Below are 24,000 nucleotides of genomic sequence, written 5' to 3' on the forward strand. Positions count from 1 at the left end.
CGTCACACAGACGCGCCTCTCACTGCACTGTTTTTCTACCACCCTGTCTGTACCTGTTATGTAATAGCGTGCCCGTGCAACGAAGTATCGCGGTAGGCATTTCCCTCTTTTGAATTCGGTTAGCTGATTGGTTGGTGCGTCGAAAAATCTTGTATGTTTACGTTGTTTAGAGGAGGTGAGGGGCCATTTTTGCCAGTTCATTGCACGGTGGTGTTGCAATAAGTGCGCCATCGGTCTCTTTCGCACCAAGGAGAGTTTCCTTTTACACTCGGCGCTCCTCTGCGGGGGCGAGGTTGATTACGTAGCCAAATCCGTCCTTCTGCGAGAAGATACAGTTTGGGGATCGAATTTCTCCGTCACGTCAGAGAGAGAAAAAAAAGATACGAGACTTTCTAACTCTTCTAGGTATTATTGATGAAGGTTTATGTATGCAAGGTAAATTGAACATCAGTAAGGGTGATTATAGTAGATACATTGACAGTCAGAATGCAGAGAGAAGATAATGCTATCCATTCGCGGACTTACGCGTTACGTGTGCACTGCCTTAAAGATACAAAGATAGTTCTTAGTACCTGGACCAGCCTCTTGTCTATCATTCCGTCAATCAGTCTCTTGCCCCGCGACAGGTAAACTTACACGTAGTCTCGAAAACAAGTATACGTTATATATATATGCGAACATGGGTGTACATAATTTGTACACACAGGAATGGGTGTACGAACAGATAAGCGAACATGGAAAAAGTACTCACGCACATACACACATCTGGTTTGTATGTATTCATATATATGTGTGTGTGTGTGTGTGTGTGTGTGTGTGTGTGTGTGTGTGTGTGTGTGTGTGTGTGTGTGTGTGTGTGTGTGTGTGTGTGTGTGTGTGTGTGTGTGTGTGTGTGTGTGTGTGTGTGTGTTTATATACATGTATAGTTCTAGTTCCTTCTTTGGACGATGAATCGAGAAAAGGGACGGCGGAAGAAGAACACCTAGTGCGCGGAAAGGGAACTGCGCCCAGGGCCTTCTCGGGGCTTCCTGTCTCGGGTTCTTCCTTGCAGCTAAACGCAGGTGTCGCTCTGGAAGCCTTATAGGGGCTCTACCTCCGTCTCCTCCTCCTCCTCCTCCTCCTCCTCCTCCTCCTCCTCCTCCTCCTCCTCCTCCTCCTCCTCCCTCCTCCTCTTCCTCCTCCTCCTCCTCCTCTTCCTCCTCCTCCTCCTCCTCCTCCTCCTCCTCCTCCTCCTCCTCCTCCTCCTCCTCCTCCTCCACCTCCTCCACCTCCACTTCTATAGTGCCTTATCTGTCGCTTTTTCCCTCCCTCCCTCCTTCCCTCCCTCCCTCCCTCCCTCCCTCCCTCCCTCTCTCCCTTTCTTCCTTCTGCGCTGTCTTTCCCTCTCCCTTCCTTCCTTCCTCCGTACGGCGGAAAAAAACATCTGGTTCCTAGGACTTTCTATGTATTCTATGTCTAAGATATTTGATCCCTTGTCAGGCCTTTTCCTCGGCGGCGGATGCTCCCTCGGTTCAGTTTTGTATTTAGTGTTGATGTTGTTGTTGCTGTTGTCGTTTTTTCTCTTGTTGCTATAATAATGAAGTTTGCTTGTTTGTTTGTTTGTTTGGATGTTTGTCTGTGTTGGAAACAGTGCATAATAGCAAGAGGTGATAAATAATAATGTGTAGCGATTGCGTTTTGGGGGGGGAATATGAGTGAGTGGAAGTGATGAGAGTCCGAGAGAGAGAAAGAGTAAGAGAAAGAGAAAGAGAAAGAGAAAGAGAAAGAGTAAGAGCGAGAGAAAGAGTCAGAATGAGATAGTTATAGCGAGGGAGTGTTTTACACCGAGAATGGGTAAGGGCGAGATAAAGAGTTAAAGGTGAGAGAAATAGTTAGAGAGAAAGAGAAAGAGTTAGAGCGAGGGAGAGTTTAAGACGAGAGAAAGAGTGATAAATCAAGAGAGAGAGTTAGAGAACGAGAGGGAGAATTAGAAAGGAAAAAAAAGAAAGAGATTTCAAGCGAGCTGCGGCACGGGTAATGGGCGCCACTCATCAACGCCGTCATCTCGCTTATAAGGCAGAGAGGAACCATTCATCGCCGACACCTGCCTCTCAGCCCCCCCTCACCCCCACCCTCGCACTGCACGTAACATGCACATTTGCATGACCGCCTGCATAGCTCCCATGTTTCGGCCTCGCACTCCACACGTCACGCCGCCGCCGCTGCCGCCCGATGTTTATTCATGACGACGCGACCTCCAGACCCACTTCTGCTGGCTCTCGCTCGGTCGCTCGGTCGCTCGGTTCGTGCAAGGTGGAGCGATGAAAGTCCCGACGGAGGAGTGGAGAGGAGAGGAGAGGAGGCGGTGGGGGATATTTGCGGATCCAGGCTTGAGCGCGGTGGCACCGTGCCGTATATGGAAGCGGCACTCGGCTCTCGATATGGTCGGGGTCGATTGTGCAGCAGGCACTCGAGGAACGGGTCTGGCTGGTCGTGGGATTTGCTTTTATTTATTTATTTTGCATTTTTTTGGTGTGTGTGTGGGGGGGGGGTGTGTGTGGCTAGATCGTCGTGTGAGAGTGAGTAAGTAAGTAAGTAAGTAAGTAAGTAAGCAAGCAAGCAAGCGAGTAAGTAAGTGAGAGAGTACGTAAGAGACAGAGACAGACATACAAGTACGCTAATCCACAAACACATTCACAGACGGACACACCCACAGGCAAACCGGCAATAAGTACAGACTTGACGAACAATCTCAGCTGAGACATGAACTCCAGGTCTCCAGGTCTTCGACTTCAAAAGGAATTAAAAGCAAAAGGGGAACGAATCAACAATTCTCTTTGTCAAGTGTTGGCGATGCTTCGACGATGATGTCAGAAGAATGTGCATGTAGTTACTGTTTTAGATGCTCTTAAAGGTGACGTTGTATATATATATATATATATATATATATATATATATATATATATATATATATATATATATATATATATATAAACTTTAAGGGAACGAAACTTTCACTGCCTTGATTTTGAGTGGCAAGTGTGGCTCGGGCAGAAACAAAGGAGATACTTTGCTTTGTCAAGAGGTGTTGTGATTAGGTGTTATAGTGATGATAATGGGGGTGATGATGATTGTGATAGTGATAATGATGGTGGTGGTGATAATTGTGGCGATGGCAATGATGAGAGGGATGATGGTGATGATAAATGTGGTGATGGTGATGATGAGAGGGATGATGGTGATGATAACGATGGCACTTTTAGTAATGTCAGTGTTACTTCGCGTTTCTAATAGTAATGACCTTTATATTCCAGGTGCACCGTGGTGTTGCTGAACCCCCGCAAGAACCGGCAGCAGCACGTGCAGAATGCCTCGAGGAAGAGCATCACGTGCGTGGCCTTCTCGCCCTGCGGCCGCTACCTGGCCACGGGGGAGTGCGGCCACCAGCCCTCCGTCAGGGTGTGGGACGTGGCCGACAAGACGCAGGTGGCCGAGTTCCAGGGACACAAGTACGGCGTCTCCTGCGTGGTGAGTTTACGCTCGGTCGGAGGAGAAGAGAAGGGCGTTTGGCCTTGCCCTTCTCTTTCTCATTCTTTTCCTTCTCCTGCTCTCCCTCCTCGTCCCCCATTTTCATCCCCCACTTCCTCCTCCTCCTCGTCTTCCTCCTTAACTTTGTTTAAAGATCCCCAACCTCGTATACCTTACGTAGTATAGTACACTGTCCGAAAAGAGGAGGGCCGGGCGGCGTGTCTCGGGCAAGGCGATGAGGCGACTCGATTAGGGCCGCCTCCGCCGAGGGCCTCCGCCGAGGGCCTCGCACGTGCCGATCGCGCTCGCCCCTCTGCATCCCCTCTGCGGCCTTATCTCACCGTCGTCTTGCCAGGCCTCCCCGGTGCGCGGGCTTTGGCGTCTTGTAGCTCGGTGTTCCTCTGACGCCGACAACCAAGAGGCTTCGCTGGCCGGAGGTCTCGTCATCACGCAAGAGGCTCGCGGCCCTCCCTTATGATGGCCTCGTGAAACCCTGTCGGCCTCATCACTCCCGGGTGGTCTCGCTGCGGATGAATATTCAAGGCGGTGTTATGCCTCGCGTGAACCCTAATGGAGATGAGATTTTGAGTTTTAGATGTTTTTTTATTTTAGAAGGCTTAGGAATGGAAATAAAGATAGAGGCGGAAAAAATACATAAAAGAACTGGCATAGTTTTATTTACATTAACCTTAACATTCACAATGGGTCTCCAACGAGGAATTGCCAATTAACACACGGGAACAGGTAGTTGGATTACCGACGTGGCAGCACGAGACAAAGAAGCTGATGTTAATCATGAGGCGATACAATCTGCGGTGCGTGGGTGACGCTGGCAGTAACACGGAGTCAAGTGGGCAGAAAGTGACGGGTGGTCAGGCAGGAGGGCGGAGTCGATACGGCACTGTAGGAGAGCGACAGATAGTGACTAATGGGGCGGCGTGATGGTTCTGGGTAGGTAGTGGTAACTGGGTGGTAGTAAAGCGTAGAGGCGAGGGTTGTTGAAAGGTAGTAATGGGTGCGCTGGACAAAGGGCACGCGTAGGAGAGACAACGCGCCATAGGCTCAGCGGGAACCCGAGGGGGCCCCTGTGCGCTCGGCGATTCGAGTCGTGGCACGGGGTAATTCTTCCACAGCGGAGTCCACGGCAGAGCCATCGCAAACGACAGGGGCGTTGCCACGTTGAATGGCCAAAGTTGAGGAACATACGTCACGCCCACGCCCACCATCGTGAGCAGGTTGTGGTAGGGGGCTGGACGGGCGTGACGGCAAAGAAACATAGAAATAGACACTGTCGGTAGAAGAGAAGCCTAGACATTTGAGGTGACATCTCAAAAACGACTATGTACACAAGGGTGATGTAGCCTCAAACACGGTCACAAAAAGCGAGTCACGCCTGAACAGCGTGTCAACCAACACTGACTAGGCTTAGCAGAGGAACGACAGGAGGATTCCCTCAAATCCCTGTTGCGACCTGGTGTGCAGAATGCTGACAGGAAGGGGGAAGAACCTTCAGCGCCTACGCCTACGCCTACCGCTGACAGAATGATCTCGACCGATGGCTAAGGTGCAGGATGTGTCACGCCAACAAGAGGGCTAGGCTCGGAGACGGCCCACGGTGTGAGGTAGCAGATTGCGGCTACCCGCCGAGGCTCTCTCAGCCACGCCTCGGATACTATCGGGCAGTGACTTCTAGGTAAACAATGTCGATGGACGCCATTCGAGAGGCATTTGTTAGCAGGAGGCGAAGGGCGCCACACCCTCGCACTGGTCCTGGTGCAAGGGCGGGGATCGGCGAAGGAAGGCGCAGGCACAGGCCAGGCAGGATCACGATCAGGGGAAGGGCACAGGGTTGAGCTTCGGGCTGAAATTGAGTGAAATTTTAGACGGGTCGTTTTGCCATGCGAAAAATAAGTGCAAATAGCGAGGTGGTCAACATTACAAAATTAGGATAACCTGTACAACGCATATGGAAGGTCGGTAGGGACAGGCTGAGGGAGAGCCTACAAGGAGGATATTCCACTCCTTGCTCTCAACCCATGTATGGATCTCCATTACACAAGTGGGCGAGCAGCAGCCGTGGCTCCAGAACAAGGAGAGTCCTAGTAGCCAGTCCTTGGAGCCAGTCCTTGGAGCCTCGTGTGCTGTCGCGGCAGGAGGAGGAGGAGAAAGAGGAGGAGGCTATTATTTAGTTAGGATAAAGAAAGGTATCATTTAGCTGGTATGAGGTGGATGGGATGGGGCGTGGGAAGGAGTGACAATAATTCTTGGAGCAAAACATCATTTCCATGAATAAGCTTCTCGATAGATAGACTCATGGATCCCATGCCGGGTGGAAATTGACAGTATATGAGTACCACACTTTTAAGCTCTGGTTCGTAGCGTGGCAGAGTAGCTTGCAGAGTTTGATAAAAGACAGGAGTGTGACGCGGGGAAGGGGTAGGGGATGGGAAAGAGAAAGAGAATGAGAATGAGAATGAGAATGAGAATGATAACGAGAACCAGAACGAGAAAGAAAATATGAAGGGTAAGGGGAAAGGAAGGAAGGATGGGAGTGGGAAGGGGAGAGGGTGTGGCAAAAGGGCGACAGGTTCTCCCACGCGCGTCTATGTAAACACCTGCTGGTGATTTCAATGCTAAAGTAGGAGTCATCTTGTACATGCGTTTTTATTATTACATTAAACCTTTTGTTGTGTAGCAAGTCTAAGACCAGGTGCGCAAAACTATTCTGGCCTCCTCCCATTTTTTTATGATTACTGAGATTGACATCAGTGTGATTGTGATCCCACCTGCATTAAGCGAAGATTTGGCTAAATTACAACTAGTTACGTCACTATGATGATAACCGATGATAACTACGATCACCGTATTAGACATAAGGTAGCTTTTATTATAGGCTGAACTCTTTTTATGTATAACAAATGATATGAAACGTGACGAGTGATCATGTAAAACTAGCTAGAGGCAAAGCGTCCGGTGTCGAATTGCGGCGTCCGCCCGTATGCGCAGCGTCTCAGTTACCATGGCGACCGAGGGATGTGCGGATGCGGGTCCCGATGCCGCGCGTGGTGCTCGGGTTACGCAAAAGTTTTTTTTTTTTTATATATATATAATGGCAAGACCACAAAAGGTGTGAAGTTGAATAGCCAAACGCTATAACCACATCGCTGGCATGATTCCGTGTTGCTGCCATCGGGGTAGTTAGTGTTGGAGAAGCGTGAATGTTGTTCATTTGTTATGTGTTTTTCTTTTCATTGTCTCTTTTCTTTTCATTGTCTCTCTTCTTTCATTCCATTATTTCATCTTTTCTCTTTCTCGATTTCATTTTTTTATCATTCGTTTCAGATAATTTAACTACTACTTCCACATGTTGTCATGGCCCATCTGTGGCATTATTTTTTACATATAAAATGAGGATATTACTTCTTCCAAAACTATAGTATAATGTATCCAACCATTTCCGAAAAGTAGCAAAAAACATTTTTTTTTTTACAATATTAGCTTTGTTGCAGATATTTTTACATTGTGATATTGATGATAATTTTAGATATCCTCATATTAAGAAAAGTTAGTCATATAAAGTAAGCAGTATTGCACAACCCCATGGAACATGTAAAAGTCAGCTAAGATTTTTATTAAGTGAATAAGACCACAATAATTCTTTACCTTTATATCTCAGGATTTTGTCCCTTCATTTATGTTTCTCTTTTTGTTACTAATGCCCTGTATGCACCTCTTCTCTCCCCACCCATATCTTTATGCCTATCTCCTTCTCAGAAAAAAAATCTAGGATCTGTAAGAATAATGTCATGCTTGATATGACATGAACAGTAAATGAATCTGATTTTTATTATAGACCTTTTCAGTTATCCTTGATATTCAAGATGAAGTTCAATTTATCAGTATTTTGTTTTCTTCCCTTTCAGGCATTTTCTCCAACCCAGAAGTACGTAGTCTCTGTAGGATCCCAGCATGACATGATCGTAAACGTGTGGGACTGGCGAGGAGGAGTAAAGGTTGCTTCCAACAAGTTTTCCAGCAAGGTCAAGGCTATCAGCTTTGCAGAAAATGGCTCATATTTTGTTACTGTAGGAAACCGCCATGTGAAGTTTTGGTACCTTGAAGTGGCTCGTGGGTCCAAGGTGAGTCGTCCGAATGTTTTCAAGGTATTGTGTTTGAGGACAGGGGGATGTCAAGTACACTTTCCACACTTAATTTGGTTGAATGAAGTAGATGATTTTGATATACAGTAAATCCTTATTTTCTGAGAGTAACATACAAAGTGTGTAAACTGTTTAGTTTATTGCTTGATTAAATTGCAATACCCAGTAATACTGCATGTGATTGAAGGCTTTGAACCTATGAGTGAAACATCCACTGTGACAACTATGTTGCAAAGAGCTTCCTTAGCTTGAAGCCTTCTATGCTGTTAATAGGGCATTGATTTGTATTATTAATAGATGTACTTTATTTGAAATGTTGATTCATATTATAGACATGTGTTTCTTACTTTAGCTACATAGTAGTAGTACATATATGTGGATTTCACAGAACAGTGGAGGGTTCAAGAATTAAATTTCCACATAAGATATAAAGTTATCATTAATATGATGAAAAGATGGTGAATGAGAGTTATTCATTTATTCAGCTTTTGTGTAATAAATGAAAATATAGAGATACAGGTAATTTGTATTCAAGTGAAATGGAGTAGCCAGACAAATATTAATTATGCCATTTTTACCTTTGCCATTTTTTTCTTAGTTCAAGGAACCGGTGCCTCTGACTGGTCGGTCTGCCATTCTGGGAGAGCAGAGAAACAACTATTTCTGTGATGTTGCCTGTGGACGTGGTGATATGGGAGATTCTACTTTTGCCATCACCAAGTCTGGCTTGTTGTGCGAATTCAATAACCGAAGGCTGCTCGACAAATGGGTAGAGCTAAGGGTAAGTAAGGTTGAAGAATGCAAGGAAATATAGAGTTTGATTATAATTGTATTTTTGGATGAAGAAGAAAAGGTAGATTTGTGTTTTGATTGATTAATGAATTATTATTTTTTGTTGTGAAAAATATTAAAGGTTTGATTTTCTCACTATTGGACTGAGAAACATTTTTTTTCTCTGCAGACTTCCAGTGCAAACTGTGTGGTGGCCGGGGAGGAATATATTTTTGTTGGCTGTGCAGAAGGTATTATCCGTTGCTTCAGTCCGTATAATCTCCAGTTTATTACCACCCTGCCTCGCACACACTACCTTGGTGTAGATGTATCGAAAGGTTTAACTATCAGGTATGTACAGTGAATTCCAGATAACTTTAAGTGTATTTCATATTTGATTTAATTTTTTTTTCTAGTGTTTGTGATAAAGGCCTAACTGATTGTGAATTATTTAAAAAGATAGTTACTTTATTAAAAGGCATAGAATTTTATGACATGATAAGATTTGTTTGCCTGGAATGTGTGTGTTTTCTTAAAATTTTAGCATTTAAAAGTTTATCACTTTCATTTAGAGAAAATGAAAAACACATGGAAAGATATTTTTGCAGTGATAACACCATTGATTACATTTTTTGAGGTTCTCCCTTAAGTTTTATTGTGCCTTAGATTTAGCCACTTAAGGGACCTGAAAAATTATTAGGTTGATTTATGATGTCAGATGAGGAGGATTGTTGTTTTCATTGTTTTTCCTTTTCCCCCTTTCCTTCATATGCTTCCTGTGCTTGTGTTATCTTTTTCATAATAGGATTTTACTACAGAACAATTCTTAAATGTGTTGAGTTGCATTTCCAAGTGTACAGATTTCCATGATTGTACACTATATTTTTCTTTGGGTATTTAATTGTCATTAGTAGTCAGTAATGATAAAAGTATCTTTTTTTTTTAGCCATATAAAAAAAGTTGCATGATATTTAGTAACAAGATTATTATTATTATTGTTATTATTATTTTATTTTTATTTTTTTTCTGTGAGTGTAAAGTGCACATTGATTAGAGTCACTTTTTAGTGTGCATTTTAGAGGTTATGCTGTTGATCATTTAAGACTTTTGTATAAGGATTGTCAGAAGAATGAAATGAAATCTATTATGAATGTGGATAAACTTTTTTATGCTCTGTGATGTATTATCACAGATAGATACAGTTTACATGCTGTTTTTAGCTACTTTTTACCATTGTGTTAGTAATTAGTAATGTAACACCTAATTGGTATTTAACATCTTTATTTTGTATCTGTTTTCAACTACCTGCAGCAAAGTGTGCATTCCTTGTTATTTTGAGATTTGATTGTAATCACCTTTATATCACTGTCACCTCAGATAGAAGAAAGTGAAAGCACCAAAACTCACTATTCAAGCCAACCCTTTTTACACGGTTATTGCATCACTCGGATTCTTGTAGCATTCACCAGGTAGAGCAGTTGGAAAGATGATCAGTCAGAGCATTGCTGTGTTGTAGCATTTATACTGTCTAGATGTCATTACCATGTCAGAGAGCTATTTTTATGCAAGAATATTACCAGACAAGGTATTATCTGTAAAAATAACATCCAATGATATTTTATATATTGCTGATGATACCTAGACTGGTGTGGTAACGATAAAAAGGGTGGATGATCTTGTAAGAAAAGAGCACCATACTCTTATCCAAGAAGCTCGTAATCTTTGAGTGATATTTCACATTAGCGCTTTTGCTAGGACAACCACGAACTCTGAATAGAAAGGCAAATGCATGCTTTGTTATAAGTTGTTAAGGTGAGCTTTTCAGGCAAAGCACTGGTGCCTTTCCTGGATTGTCTTCCTGTCTCTGTTAATTTTCTTCTTCTTCTTCACCCTAAGCTTCTTCTTCCTCCTTTTATCTTCATTTTTTTTATTTTCACTTTTTTTGATTTTTAGAATATTTCCATTAGATATTTTCACAATTAATATTCCCCCTCGAGTGAACCATTCGACACTTGATTAAGAATAGCATGCTCTTCTTATGCAGTCACATGGCCGCTCACCCAAACAATGCCAAGTACCCTGACACCATAGCTGTATCCTTTGATGAAAACAACCACAAAGTGACGGCTGTTTATAATGACCATTCCATGTATGTGTGGGATGTCAAGGATATAAAGAGGGTATGTATATTTACCATTTACCTTGCCAGAAAGATAGTCTGCATCAAATAGCAGAGTTTGTAAATATTTTGTACTGTAGATAGAGTTTGTATTGAGTAGAAAGGACCCATATATAATTTTATAAAAAAAAAAAAAAAAAAAAAAAAAAATGTCACTGTAATCTTTCTATTTTTCATCTTCATATCATAAAAATAATTTGCATTGAATAGGAAGTTATGAATGATAAAAGATTGTTATGATCTATGAGAAGCGTTCCTTATGAAATTAATATTTTATTTTTTTTTTGGAAATTGGATATTTGTCAATTTATTCATTTTGATTTAGTTTGAATATTATGCTGTCTTTATTTGCATATATTTTGTGTTTAGAGTGATATGTGTCACCACGAGTTTGTTGTTGCACTTGCACAGTGAACACACAAATATATCTTCTTGTATTATGCTGAAAGGTATAATTTTACTCTACTGAAGTCAGCCTTCTGTACATCACTTGAAAATTTACTCATTGTACTTTTTACCCATAACAGGTTGGAAAGTCCCACTCCTACCTGTATCATTCTGCCTGCATCTGGGGCGTGGAAACCTACCCCACAGAGAGCGAGGGCGGAAAGGGGGTGATGCCTCCGGGCTCGTTCATCACCTGCTCGTCCGACGACACTATCCGAGTCTGGAATGTTGACTCTGCTATGCCCTCTAATACCTTATACAAGAGGAATATTTACAGCACTGTAAGTATAATTTCTTTCTTAAATAGTTAGGAGTTTTCAAGTCTTTTTTTTTTTTCTTTCTTTTTTTTTTCTCTTTTAATATTTTGTCATGCTTGTTACTAAAAATTCCAATATGGGGTAAGATATATAAAATGTTTTTTTTTTTTTTTTGTTATCAAATGGTCAGTTGTAGGTATAGCAGTAAGTTATCAAAGAGCTACCTCAATAACTTGTCCTGTGGAAATGTAATAATAAACAATAGATTTTTCAGGTATGATCAAGCTAGTCCCTTAATATCTATGAACTTTTTAAATGTGGTAATTGTTTTAAAATTGGTATATCATAGCCATTAAACCTCTAGAAGCATAATAGGAATAGCTATTGTAATAAGTATGGATACTGTTATGAAGTTGTTATACCTCTAGAAGCATAAGAATGAATTAGGTCAGATTCTGATTAGGAAATGTAATTGATTTCTGCAAATCATAACCAATTTATAGATTAAAAGAAATTCTTCACATAAAGCAGACAAACGAGGAAACAAAGGTTAGAAGTTGTTATAAATTATCTCGAATTGCTTGCACTGCTTTTGCCCATTACAGGACACTGAATTGGTAAGATACAAAGTGCTTTCATCACCAATGCAGAATACATAAATATTTTTCGGTACCTGCACTTAGAAAAGCAAGATGTTATGGGTTTGGCTCACTTCTTGAAAGTTGACTCTTATTGTACTAAAAATGATTAAGAATTTGTATTTATAGTAAAGGACAGATGAACTCCAGACATATTGACTAAATGATTTATTTCATGTGAATATTTAATGATAGAGTATTAAGGTAAAAAGGAATGGAATTTTTATTCAGTTTAACCCATTCACGCCGGGGCGGAATTTCGCCTACTCCCGATAACGCCGGGAAGATTTCAAGCGCGCAACCGTTCGTGCCGGGGTGTTTTCCCGCTGCGCGCGGTCGCTCTGACGCTCGCAAAGCGTTTTTCACCCACCCTATCCTTATGGTTTGCGTGATTGCGTCTAAAGTGTAATCATGTGTAGAAAGTAGTGCTATGTTCAGAGGATGTATATCAGTCGAAAAAGATGTTATAGCACTGTTTTTTTAGTGTTATTCTATTGAACTTTTTCCATATTCTTTACTCCTATGTTGTAATACCAATGGGAAGTGGAAGCATTCTTCTAGTGAGGTAACAAACATAGTTTTTTTTTTCAATTTTTTTTTTCTTCCTAAACGAAAAGAAAGAGAATATGAACAACCATACATGTGCATACAAGTGAATGCAAGTAACAGCAATGTTTTTTCAAGTGTCATTTTCTTTTAGTGGGGCAACAAAAAGATGTTATATAATTTTTTTTTTTTTTTTTTTTATTCCTCGGCCAATTACAATTGATTTTACGATAGTCTTTCGACTCAGATCATCATATTCAACAAATCAGAAACAGAAATCACCATGCCGTAATCAATATTACGTATGTACCTGAGACGTCATTCATATTACGTTATATCCCATTTTCTACTATTTAGAAGGATAAACTAAAGTAGCTAAGACAAATCAAGTATGAAAATCGAATTGTACTAAGAATAATCTATCATTCTAATGCGGACGTTTCAGCACGTCGCTACTGGCCTCCCGGCGCGCGGGCCGAAAATGTAGCACGTGCCAGGACGTCACCCGGGTCCGGGGCTTTTTTCGACCACGTGTCAGCACGTCAACCGGCGCGAATGGGTTAAAAAGGATTAAGAGTTAAGATTGGATTTTAGAATGTTTTTCCTTGGTCAGATATAAATGGAAAAACCAGGCCCTTTACCATGTAAAGTAATACAATTCAGTTCCTTATAACATGTGAAAGAATTTCTTTCCAAACCAAATATCCTCACCAATTTTAGATAAAATTTTCAAGTAGGTCCTGAAATATGTTTTTTAGTAAGTATATGTATTTTGCTTGCCCACCTTTCAAAGCCTCAATCAACCGTGATTTTGCTGCTGTACGCTTTAGGCCTGTTGCCAGATGCTTTTCTCTCTTCTCCCGTAGGAACTGCTCAAAATCATATATGTGGACCCAGAGTTGGGTTTCATCAAAGACACAGATGTTAACCCTCAAGGTGGGGACAGGAATGACACCTCGTATGACTCCCGCAACGGCGTCAGGTGCATCAGAGTGAGCCCTGATGGCAAGCACTTGGCATCTGGAGACCGGGCTGGAAACATCAGGTCAGGATCGGGAAGGATTCAAGAAGAGGAAGAAGGACTTGTTTTTGTTTTGATTTTTTTTTTTTTTTAATATATATATATTTTTATTATTTATTATTATTTCTTTTTTGTTTTGCCACCTTTCACATCCCTATTTTTAAAAGAATTTTTGATTTTTGATTTGTGGTAGTGTAGGTGATATTTTATATATTAGATTCTTTATGTATATCATCTTTTGTATCCATATATGTGTGTGCTAGTGCATATTGAGCGAGTGTATATTTGTGTCTGTGTCTGTGTCTTTGCCTATATTTGTATTTGTGTTTGTGTTTGTGTGACAGAGAGAGAGAGAGAAGTTATAACAAAGTAATTGCTCCAAAAGATTTTTTTCCCCTCTGCAATATTTGCCTTGCCTTCAGATATGAAAGAATTTTCATGTATATCTCGTAATAAAACTTATATAAACAGTGCAGGCATATTATCTGGAACTAAACTAAACTCTAAAATTTTCCAACAGAGTGCATGAATTGCAATTCCTGGACGAGCTTTGCAAAATTGAAGCACACGATGCGGAGGTGTTGAGCCTCGAGTATTCCCGGCCAGACACTGGCCACAAGTTCCTCGCATCAGCATCTCGAGACCGGCTGATCCACGTGTTTTCAGTTGATCAGGTGAGATTGCATTGAATTCTTTTTGTGGGTAAGCTCTATTCAAACTAATTTCAATTGTACTCAAAGAAGAAATTACTGATGATTGTCATGTGAATATTTTTATTTTATTATTTTTTATTTTTTATTTTTTTTTATAGCTTACTGGTACTGGTACATACAGTTTATTTAGTGAATAAAAGTTTTTTCATTTAGATTTGCAGTTTTGTTGATGTTATGGGGATTTCAACTATGTATAGGCAGTTAGCAAGATCTATATTGCAAGGATATTTGCAAGTTCATTATCTCTCTCTCTCTCTCTCCCTCTCTCTCCCTCTCTCTCCCTCTCTCTCCCTCTCTCTCCCTCTCTCTCCCTCTCTCTCCCTCTCCTCTCCCTCCCTCTCCCTCTCTCTCTCCCTCTCCCTCTCCCTCTCCCTCTCCCTCTCCCTCTCCCTTCCCTCTCCCTCCCTCTCCCTCTCCCTCTCCCTCTCCCTCTCCCTCTCTCTCTCCTCTCTCTCTCCCTCCCTCCCCCCCTCTCCCCCTCCCTCTCTCTTTCCCTCTCTCTCTCTCTCTCTCTCTCTCTCTCTCTCTCTCTCTCTCTCTCTCTCTCTCTCTCTCTCTCTCTCCCCCCCCCCCCCCCTCTCCCTCTCCTTCTCTCTCACTAATGCAAATTATGAAGTGATATTTGGGAAGGAAGAAGATGACAGAGACCTTTAAATTTTATGGAAATTTTCAGGATTACAGCTTTGTACAGACCTTGGATGACCATTCCTCGGCGATTACATCAGTGCGTTTCTACCAAACCCAGGGGGCCTTGCAGATGGTGTCTTGCAGTGCTGACAGGTCAATCATCTTCAGAAGTGCAACACAGGTACACTTTACACTTTCTGTGTGATGTTAACCCTACTAAAAATTAGTGCATGCATTATTATTTTAGTTAGTATTCAATCAGAATGTTATATTGATAATTGCTGAATCATAGAGAAGGATGTAGGCGTGAGATTCTATATTTCATAACTACATTTCCATCATTTCAACTTGAAATGATTATGTATTTATTAAGTAATGATTTATAAGTTGTATATATAACAAAACTTTTAGTTATATACCTTTATTTGATACTCTTTAAGGTTAATTGTTTAAAAGTCTTGAAATTGCTGATATAATCATTTTACTACATTGCATGCGATTCTTTCTCATGCAACCCATTTTCTCTATTTAGGGAGACATTGATGGGTAGGGGTCTTTCAAGCTAGAATAGTGTGGTTCCCTCCAACGAAAGGGAAATTAAATAATGAAATAGGCAATCTGTAAAATTAGTTTATCAAGGAAACAAAAGGATGTTTGTCAATCAGTGATTTGCTTTTTTATTTTGTTTTTCCATCATACACTTTTTATTTTTCTTATCTCTTACACATTAGCATATTAATAATAACAAATTGATGCTTTAGATCAGCTGAAAGCAAAGAAAAGTGATATGCGGTATAACCATGAGAAATACTTTTATATTATTACTATGACTTAATGATCTGATATTCTTTTTGAAGTAGAGAGATCCTTAAGATTTCTGAAAGAGAACCACAAAATTGATTTACACATTTTACTCTACCAGTTGTACTTTTTAACCCATTAGTGCTGGGTGACATGATATCGCGTAATGTGAATATTTCGCTCCCGCCGGATGAAGTCCTATCAGGTCATGATCTCTCCCTCAAGATATAGGTTTTACATATTTATGTATGTATATAATCATAAGAGTTCCATTTGTATGGGCACATTTATATTAACTTGTGAGAATAATGTAAACAAAAACAAAAACCTCTGATTATCAGCCCGTTGAATCAAGAGGGTGATAAGTACTCATAGAGGCACAGCATTCCATTGTGCTGGGAGAGATCTCGAGCTTAGTCACTGCGCATGGCTGTTATTTACCCGGTGGGAGCGGCATTACACAAATGTAAGACTGGGCATGAATGGGTTAAAAATATTTATTTTCCCCCGTCTTTGACTTACCAGCTCAAACAAAATTTGTGCTGAAAATGCTTTGGCTCTCCCTATCTTTTACTGTATATTGCGAGAACTGTTATTTGCATGCCTAATTAGAACTTTTGAAGATTTTGTATTTTGAATTAAGACATAAAATTTGATTACCCCTGTCCTTGAGTTGTCATTGGTGATTTGTCATAGTTTTACCTAGAATAGGATATTGTTACTAGAAGATGAACCATCCTGCTTTCCCTGTGATAACTGTCAGGGGGAAAGAGGTTGTTCAAAGTTTAATTAGTCTCGTTCATTAAAACTTGTATGTTAGGTAACCTTGACCAGTTAGTTCATATAATTGAATTAGAAGCTTCATCTCCCATACTTGTTATTTTTTAAACTTACCTATATAAAAGGCTGATAAATGTGTAGAATAGCATTACGCACCCAGTATCTAATTTGTTGTTTTTCTCCTTCTGTCACTCAGGGATCACTAAACAGAAAGAGGGTAAATGTTTTCCATGTGTTTCAGTGCTTCATCCTTTTTGGTCTTTGGTTTCTTGCATGCAGAATGTGGAGGTCAAGTGCAAGTGTTATTTGAAAGTATTTAAGTTTTTATTCAACCTTTTTTCTTGGCTCATGTGTGGAACTCTTTAGCAGTCTGCATAAAACTAAATTACTGGTATTACTGTAAAATGCTGCTGATAAGAATAGGGAAGATGACTGATGCAGTGAATAAATACATCAAAGCACGCAGCTTTGTAGTCTTGTTTTTGTCATTCCCTGTTGAGACGAGATGGTTTGCCTGGGATTAGCATTGCCTTGCAAGTGGACATTGAATGGCAGGGTCCGCTTGAACGCCCATCCATATCTCTTCACCACATGAGCCTGCTTTTGTCTTGGCTTTTTAGAATATTTTGATGGTTTGGGTCTTCTGATTAAGTTCTTAGATATTCACTAGAAACTTGTTAAGTTGACAACCCTTCTAAGAAGAAGAATGATTTATGAATGATGCCTTTCTCACATTACAGACGCCCCAGAATGAAGTTTGGTTTTCTCGTGGCCACAACGTAGCGGGAAAGACAACACTTTACGATATGGAGGTTAGTCCAAAACCATTCATGATTGTGATATTGTATTTTACACTCCTGAAATATGGACTTGTATTCCTTTATTTACACATATTCTGTAGGATTACAGACAACTCATTATATGTATTGTTGTTTTAGTAATTGAATTTTAAGAGAGCTCAGTTTAGGCAATTGGATACATATTACTGGTTCATCTGTTTGCAGGTGGACCATGGTCAACGGCATATACTAACAGCATGTCAGGACCGTAATATTCGTGTTTATAATGTCAACACTGGGAAGCATTCCAAAACTTTCAAGGGCACAATTGGAGATGATGGAACCTTGATCAAGGTATGATATTCTCTTTGAAAAGTGTTTAGTTCACATGAATACATTGAATAAATTGAATACCATAATACTCTTAAAGAATGTTCATAGCAGTGGGTGATTTTATGCTCTGAAATTTTTCAATTTTGTTTGCAGGTGGTATTAGATCAGAGCGGAATATATGCTGCCACCAGCTGTACTGACAAGAACATGTGTATATATGATTATTATTCTGGGGAATGTATGGCAACTATGTTTGGGCACTCTGAGTTAGTTACTGGACTGCGCTTCACCAGTGATGGCAAGCATTTGATCACTGTGTCTGGAGATGGATGCATCTTTGTGTGGAGGTAAAGTACTAAGAGCATAAAGGCATTAATCACAATGATTTCTTCTCTGTTTTTACTGTTTCAGATAAATGCAGTCACAGTACAGAAGTCACTTGTATATTTTATTATTAGTAATGAATTGAATTAGAAGTCAGTAGAAATACACAAGGAAAAGCAAAAAGCAATTTTTTTGAAATTTTTGGTGTTCACCTTTATTTTAAGACCTAGTATTGATAACAACTTCTCATGTTATTTATATTAGCTAGTATTATGATCCTTGCGAAGATGTTATAAAGAAAAAGTATTAGAAATTTATTTATTTTGAAAAGTAAAAATATTAGTACAAAAGAAAAAGTAAAAACAAATGAGGCCTCACTAGACCTGAGATCTTCTTAAGCATGCTAAGAAAATGAATAAATCAATATGAAAATAAATATTTTTTGAAGAATGGCAAAAGTAATGTACCATAGGTGGTAGAGTAAAGATGTCACCAAATCAACCCCCTTTTTTTTTTCTTCTTCTTCCAGAATGCCACATGACATGTCACAAACCATAACAGCTCGCATTTCACAACAAGCAGAGAGAGCTTCCAAAGAAAAGCGAAAAGTACGGCAGCCTATCGATAACGAAGACTTCAGACCTGCATCAGAAGATATATTCGATCAGAATGCCAATGAAGCAGAAGAGCCAGACTACAGGTCAGATCACCCTTGGATGTCAATTGTTTCTGTTGCAGTGTCTTGGGAATATGACTATAGAAAAATCATTCACAATGGTATCAGGTGTTCTTTTCAAAAACCTTTTTTTTTTTTTTTGAACAGGTTTAGTATGGGTCAGCTTCCCTTGTGGGCTAAGAAGCAGATGACAGAACCCCAAGGACCAGCTGGTGGTGCAGGTGACAGGGGCACAGTGGACATGCCAAAAGGACGCTGGGCACAGAGGCTTCATAATAATGCCATAACATTCAAGAGTCATTATGATACAGACTCTGTTATACCTTTTCCTGCCAGAGGTAATCTCATTTCCTTTAAGTGCTATGTTTTTTATTAAACTATTAAACATTTTGATGATGTATAATTAAAAAAAATATTGTTTTCTAGAAGATAGTCAGTCTGGTAGGGTTAACTTTGACACGAGGCATGTTATAAGAAAGATTTTTTTTTTTTTTTTTTCCTGGCACCATGATTATTTGCTTTTTCCTGATTTTCCAGATAAACGCCAACCAGACTCAGAGTCCAGTAAGGAAAGCTCTCTGGAAGACAGTGTTGGAGTTCACAAGCAGTACCAGTCACAAACATCCCGTAGAGATAATTTAATTTTACCAAATAAGGTAAGTTTATTCATTTGTAAAGTTTTTAGGGCATTGAGGTCAACCCTCTTTTTTAAGATATTATAGAGCTTTATATATTTATTTTTTTCTAGTTAATAAGTCTGAAGAAGGTCTAAAATGGAGGTTTCTTGTATAAAGTTTGCAATAATTTTTATTTACCCTGTTATGTCCAGGCAAAAAGAGATTAAATAACTATAACTGAAGATTTTTTCACACAGGATTTTCACTGTTGTTTTAACTATGTATTTATTGAGTATGATTTTGTAGATAGATTGAAGATTTTTGGGTGTTTTTTTTTAACAATTTATTTATGCTTGTTATAAGTTGGTTAAAGGGAATAATTTTTTTTATCTATATCTTCAAAATGTAGAACAAGCCACTATTTACCATAGTATGCTTATATTTCTTAATGACAATGCATGATGGTTAAGTTCACTATCTGTTTCTGAATCTTGCTCTATAGAATATGAATTCATAGTTTTTCTTTATAAACCTAATGATTCTAATTTTTAAAACCGGGTCAAGTTTTTAACTCAAATGTGCGTGGATGGCTTACCTAATGTTAGTATTAAAGACATGCACAAAATATTCTACAACAACTATTGTTTCTTTAGTTTTTTTCACTAGAAACTTCAATGATTTTTGAAGGTCAATGCACGAGTTATCTTTTATCTGCAATGGGGAAACTATTATTCTCTGACTCTTCTTATGAAATCAAATGCATGAGTTCAAAGCGTTGCAATCTCTTTTCTCTCCTCTCTGTTGACTTTGGCCTCCCAACTTCCAGGACTCAGGTGGCGACCCTGACTTCATTCCTTGCCCTGAGAGCATTAAGGAAATTAATTCAGGGGAAAGCAGTTTTCAGGTATTTTTCTCATAGTTGATCAAAAGAAAACATTTCTTTCATTAGCTGGGTGTAGGTGGCTGTATAGTTTTTATATGATTGTGTGATTTCTGAGTTTGTTCTTCATGATTTTTTTTTTCCTTGTATTTATGTCTGGTAGTGGAAAAGTTTTTCTTTTCTGTAGTTTTTTTTTTTTCTTTTTTTTCAGATGTGATTAATTATGTTAGAGTAATTACTGACAATGCTATTATTAAAAAAAAAGTGATCACAAGTTCTGATAGAGAAAGTCTTTTTCTATTATGACTTGATCTTTATTCAGAATTATTGCATTATAATATTTCTTTTAGGGCTCACCGTCTAAGATTAACCTGAAGAGGGGAAGTGATCCGGAAAGCCGCAATAGACACCACACAGACGATAGCGATGTCAGTAGCCTGAGAGTGGACGATGGAGCGACAGACCACGATGGAGACATTGAAGACTACAGCGAGCATGATGATGAGAGTACAGAGCCAGAGCATTCTGAACACTTGATGTATTACCCACATAATGATGATACAGCAAGGTAATTTTTTTTCCTGTCCAGAATGTCTGAAATTGGAATGAAGTTTGGGCTGATGTTTGGGAATTTAAAAATTTTGTAGGAATTATTTGATTATTTTTGTTATGATGTAATGGCAGTGAAGTTAAGTAGTGTCAGGTATAAGAAGTGGATTCTAGCTAGACATGGATGATAGCTTTATTTTTCCCCCCTTCCTCAGTATAAAATGTTCTCACCTGAAAAAGGTATGGAGATAGGATATTCATAGACTACTTGAATTATGGTTTCTATATGCTTTAAAAGATCATGGAAATAACATTGATATTAAAAGTTTACTTCAAGACTCGATAAATGCTCCCAAGGTACATGGCCAGTTATATAAGTTATTCAAAGTTTCATTCCTAAAGGAAATAGTGATTCAAGTAATGTTTATGATTTACTTTTTTCTTCAGTGACTTCACTGTAAATGCAATGGATGTGGAAGAGCTGCGTCGTTCTCAGCGCCGTCACAGAAAAGCAAGGCCAGAGAGACCCACTGACATTCCGCTCGTTTCTGTGTCTGGTTCTCAGGACTCGGATGATGATGATGAGGTATGATTTGTATTGCATGGAATGGCAAGGAAATCTGAAGGAGATTTGAAAGTTTGAATAATAGGCCAGTTCATTGCACTAGTAAGCACTTGAAACACTAATTAATTGTTACCATTTACCCTGAATAAGGTCTCTACGCCAAGTGCTGATACTGCAGAGCGCAACATCATGTCTATGCTCAACGTCAGCACAGAGAGCATTGACAGAGTGGGTCGTCGTGAGACTTTCCTAAAGTCAAACTTTGAGTCTCTTGAAGGAGAGACAGTAAGACCAGAAAAAGAAGTCAAGAATAAAAATAGGTATGAGTAGGTTACAAACTTAGTAGATTGCTGATTTACATTTGAACATGACACATGTACCTTGAGTTCCTATACAGTCTTTTCTTTCTGCAACTGTTGTGCAGCTAGACATGGATTCTCATTTTCTTTTCTTTTCTCCAGTATATCTTATAAGTTTAATGCAAGAAACAAGGATTCTCAAGTCTCAAACAAACGGGAAGAACTTCTTAAGAGAATTGAAGAGACGAGAAAGAAATTGCAAAGTGTAAGTCTTTTGACTGTGGTAAATGTTGGTCAAGTCTTCTATAATTTAAATGTGAACACTATATTTTGGAAATTTGTTTGGAAATTTGTCAATAGAATTTAGATTGACTACAGTTTTTCTTCTAGATGATTTCCTTATTTGATATACTTTTAGAGATTTTATAGAATAAAAAAAAAGTAATTTCCTTTTCTTCATCTTCAGATTGGATATAAAAGTAACCTTAGAAGCAGCAAGAGTATCTCTGATCTAAGCAACATTCCAGAGAAAGATACGTCATACATGTCAGGGAATCAAGGTAACAACTGCGTTCGCTCTGATAATCCCTTCTATCTTAATTTCCCTGCAACGTCTCACATTCCTCTCACAGGCACCAACAGTATCCCAGAGTTGCTCAGCACCAATGTTCCAACAGTTGTGCCAGGTGTTACAGGTAGTTTCCCAGAATTAGTTTCTGGTTGTATACCTGGATTTGTCGGTGGCAGTATACCTGAGTTAGGGTCAAATTGGCTTTCGACTCTAGGCGGTAGCAATGCAGATGTCAGGAATGAAGGAGTAGCCAGGATAGGATCTGAAGTATTTGATGGCAGTGCAGTCCCCAGAGACCAGCAGAAAACAGGTAAGCAGCTCCTGGCTCAGCTGGAGAGAGATCTTCACGACTTTGATCTGCTGACTGCATGCCCACCCTCACCCCCAGAAGTTGACACTGATTCCCTAGAGGAGACGCTAAGAAGCCTTTCGCTTCTCAGTTCCCAGCATAGTCAGCTCGGATTCTCCGCTCGATACAGGGTGGACGATGATTCTGATAGTGATACTGTTAAGAGTGAACAGTCAAATTTTAGCTGTGATAGTTTAGAAGATGAAGATGATGAAGATGATTCTCCTGAAGCAAAAATTGAAATTCCTCGTCCCCCGGTATGTGAAGTGCCCAGAACTCTCCCATTACCTCGCCGCAAAAGACAGAGATGGCAGAGACTCTCACTCGGGGGAAGAACAAAAGAGAGACCAAAGGATTATGAATCTGATTTATTTCCAACAAATGAATTACCTTCAAATTCTCACTCCAGAGTATTTCGCACAACTTCAGACACAGCTTTAGGTCACAGTGACAGCAGTCATTCAGATGTGCAAACACCAACCAACCCTCCATACTTTTCTGTAAAGTGTCCTGGGCATGCTGCTACTTCGAAATGCATAAGTGGTTCTGGAAATACTCATTCTATGGGGAAACAGCCAATGGATACAGTTGTTTCAACAGTTGATGATGGTAATGGTTCTGTGACAACTGTAACTGTAGAGACTCATTCTTATAGATTAGAAGGTGCACCACCAGGTTCATATGCTTTACCTCAGTCAGCTACAGTTGAACAGCTCAGAAGACATAGTCGTGAATCATCTCCCAGGCGTCAGATCCCCAAAAGCCAGGAAGTTCTCCCTCCTGGAAATCTGGTGCAAGCAGAGGATTTCCCTGTGGTACAAGCCCAGCCTCTGCCCCCTGGGCCTCCTCCAGCTGTCTACCTGCCCTCCTCTCAGCCCACACTCCCGCAAGGAGTAATACCGGCCCCGGGCAGGGCTCACCGCGTCCTGCTGGCCAAGAAGGTCACCATACAGCAAGTCCTACCTTCCAAACGTAAGAGAGAGCCATTTTGTTCCGCCTGGCTGCTCTTGTGGCATGAGGAATGACCCAGCAGGTTGACAACCTGACCTGCCATTATATTTAACATTATGTTGTCTTATGATTTCAGTAATAATTATTTTATTGCTACCTTTTTTTCATTTTTCAGGTATACATTATTTTTAATTTTAATAGCTTTAGTGTTAAGTAAGCATGACTTTTTTTGTTTTGTTTTGAGATGCTTTATTATGCACTTTTAACTAATGATTTAAATATTTGTGAAGCATGTCTTTAGTGTTGATATAAAAAATTGTGGGATGTTCCACATTTTTTTTTGTTTTTGTAAATTCTTTTTTTTATGTTACAGTTTTATCTGTTTGTGCTTTAAAATTTTTGTGGACAAAAAATTATAATGCAGCACTGGCTTGTGTGATTGTGCATGGTTTATTGTGTCAGCACTTTTCGTACATGCTTGCTGTGCTGCATGCATGGATGGATTCAGGTCTTAAAGCATTACTTGCATTATTTATAAAGCAAGATCCATTGATGAATTTTGATTTAGTTTCCATGTGATGTGCATAATGTATATCATTATTTCCCACTTTTCTGATAATTAAAAGAAAGCATTAGCTTCTTAGCTATCATTAGGAATAG

At 39.8% G+C, this 24,000-nt stretch overlaps 1 protein-coding gene across 19 annotated transcripts in view; it reads left to right on the top strand.

Annotated features, from left to right (window-relative positions):
- Wdr62 (WD repeat domain 62) overlaps positions 1-24,000 on the top strand; it is a 155,922-nt gene that overhangs the window by 118,933 nt on the left and 12,989 nt on the right. For 12 of the 19 annotated variants that reach the window (XM_086547531.1, XM_086547543.1, XM_086547533.1 and 9 more), the window contains 21 exons: positions 3,294-3,507; positions 7,431-7,646; positions 8,266-8,448; positions 8,629-8,789; positions 10,483-10,618; positions 11,145-11,345; positions 13,372-13,550; positions 14,047-14,200; positions 14,913-15,047; positions 17,188-17,259; positions 17,452-17,580; positions 17,713-17,906; positions 18,413-18,583; positions 18,707-18,897; positions 19,097-19,215; positions 20,003-20,080; positions 20,407-20,624; positions 21,053-21,191; positions 21,321-21,490; positions 21,632-21,734; positions 21,936-23,361. In XM_086547531.1, the coding sequence (XP_086403657.1) occupies positions 3,294-3,507; positions 7,431-7,646; positions 8,266-8,448; positions 8,629-8,789; positions 10,483-10,618; positions 11,145-11,345; positions 13,372-13,550; positions 14,047-14,200; positions 14,913-15,047; positions 17,188-17,259; positions 17,452-17,580; positions 17,713-17,906; positions 18,413-18,583; positions 18,707-18,897; positions 19,097-19,215; positions 20,003-20,080; positions 20,407-20,624; positions 21,053-21,191; positions 21,321-21,490; positions 21,632-21,734; positions 21,936-23,361 (4,589 nt within the window). The remainder of the gene's footprint in view (positions 1-3,293; positions 3,508-7,430; positions 7,647-8,265; positions 8,449-8,628; positions 8,790-10,482; positions 10,619-11,144; positions 11,346-13,371; positions 13,551-14,046; positions 14,201-14,912; positions 15,048-17,187; positions 17,260-17,451; positions 17,581-17,712; positions 17,907-18,412; positions 18,584-18,706; positions 18,898-19,096; positions 19,216-20,002; positions 20,081-20,406; positions 20,625-21,052; positions 21,192-21,320; positions 21,491-21,631; positions 21,735-21,935; positions 23,362-24,000) is intronic. The other 7 variants (XM_086547537.1, XM_086547539.1, XM_086547542.1 and 4 more) reach the window with 2 other exon arrangements.

This window comes from Penaeus japonicus, unplaced genomic scaffold, assembly GCF_977035675.1.
Source record: "Penaeus japonicus unplaced genomic scaffold, GWHDUDI00000001_assembly GWHDUDI00000019, whole genome shotgun sequence".
Classification (NCBI taxonomy): domain Eukaryota; kingdom Metazoa; phylum Arthropoda; class Malacostraca; order Decapoda; family Penaeidae; genus Penaeus; species Penaeus japonicus.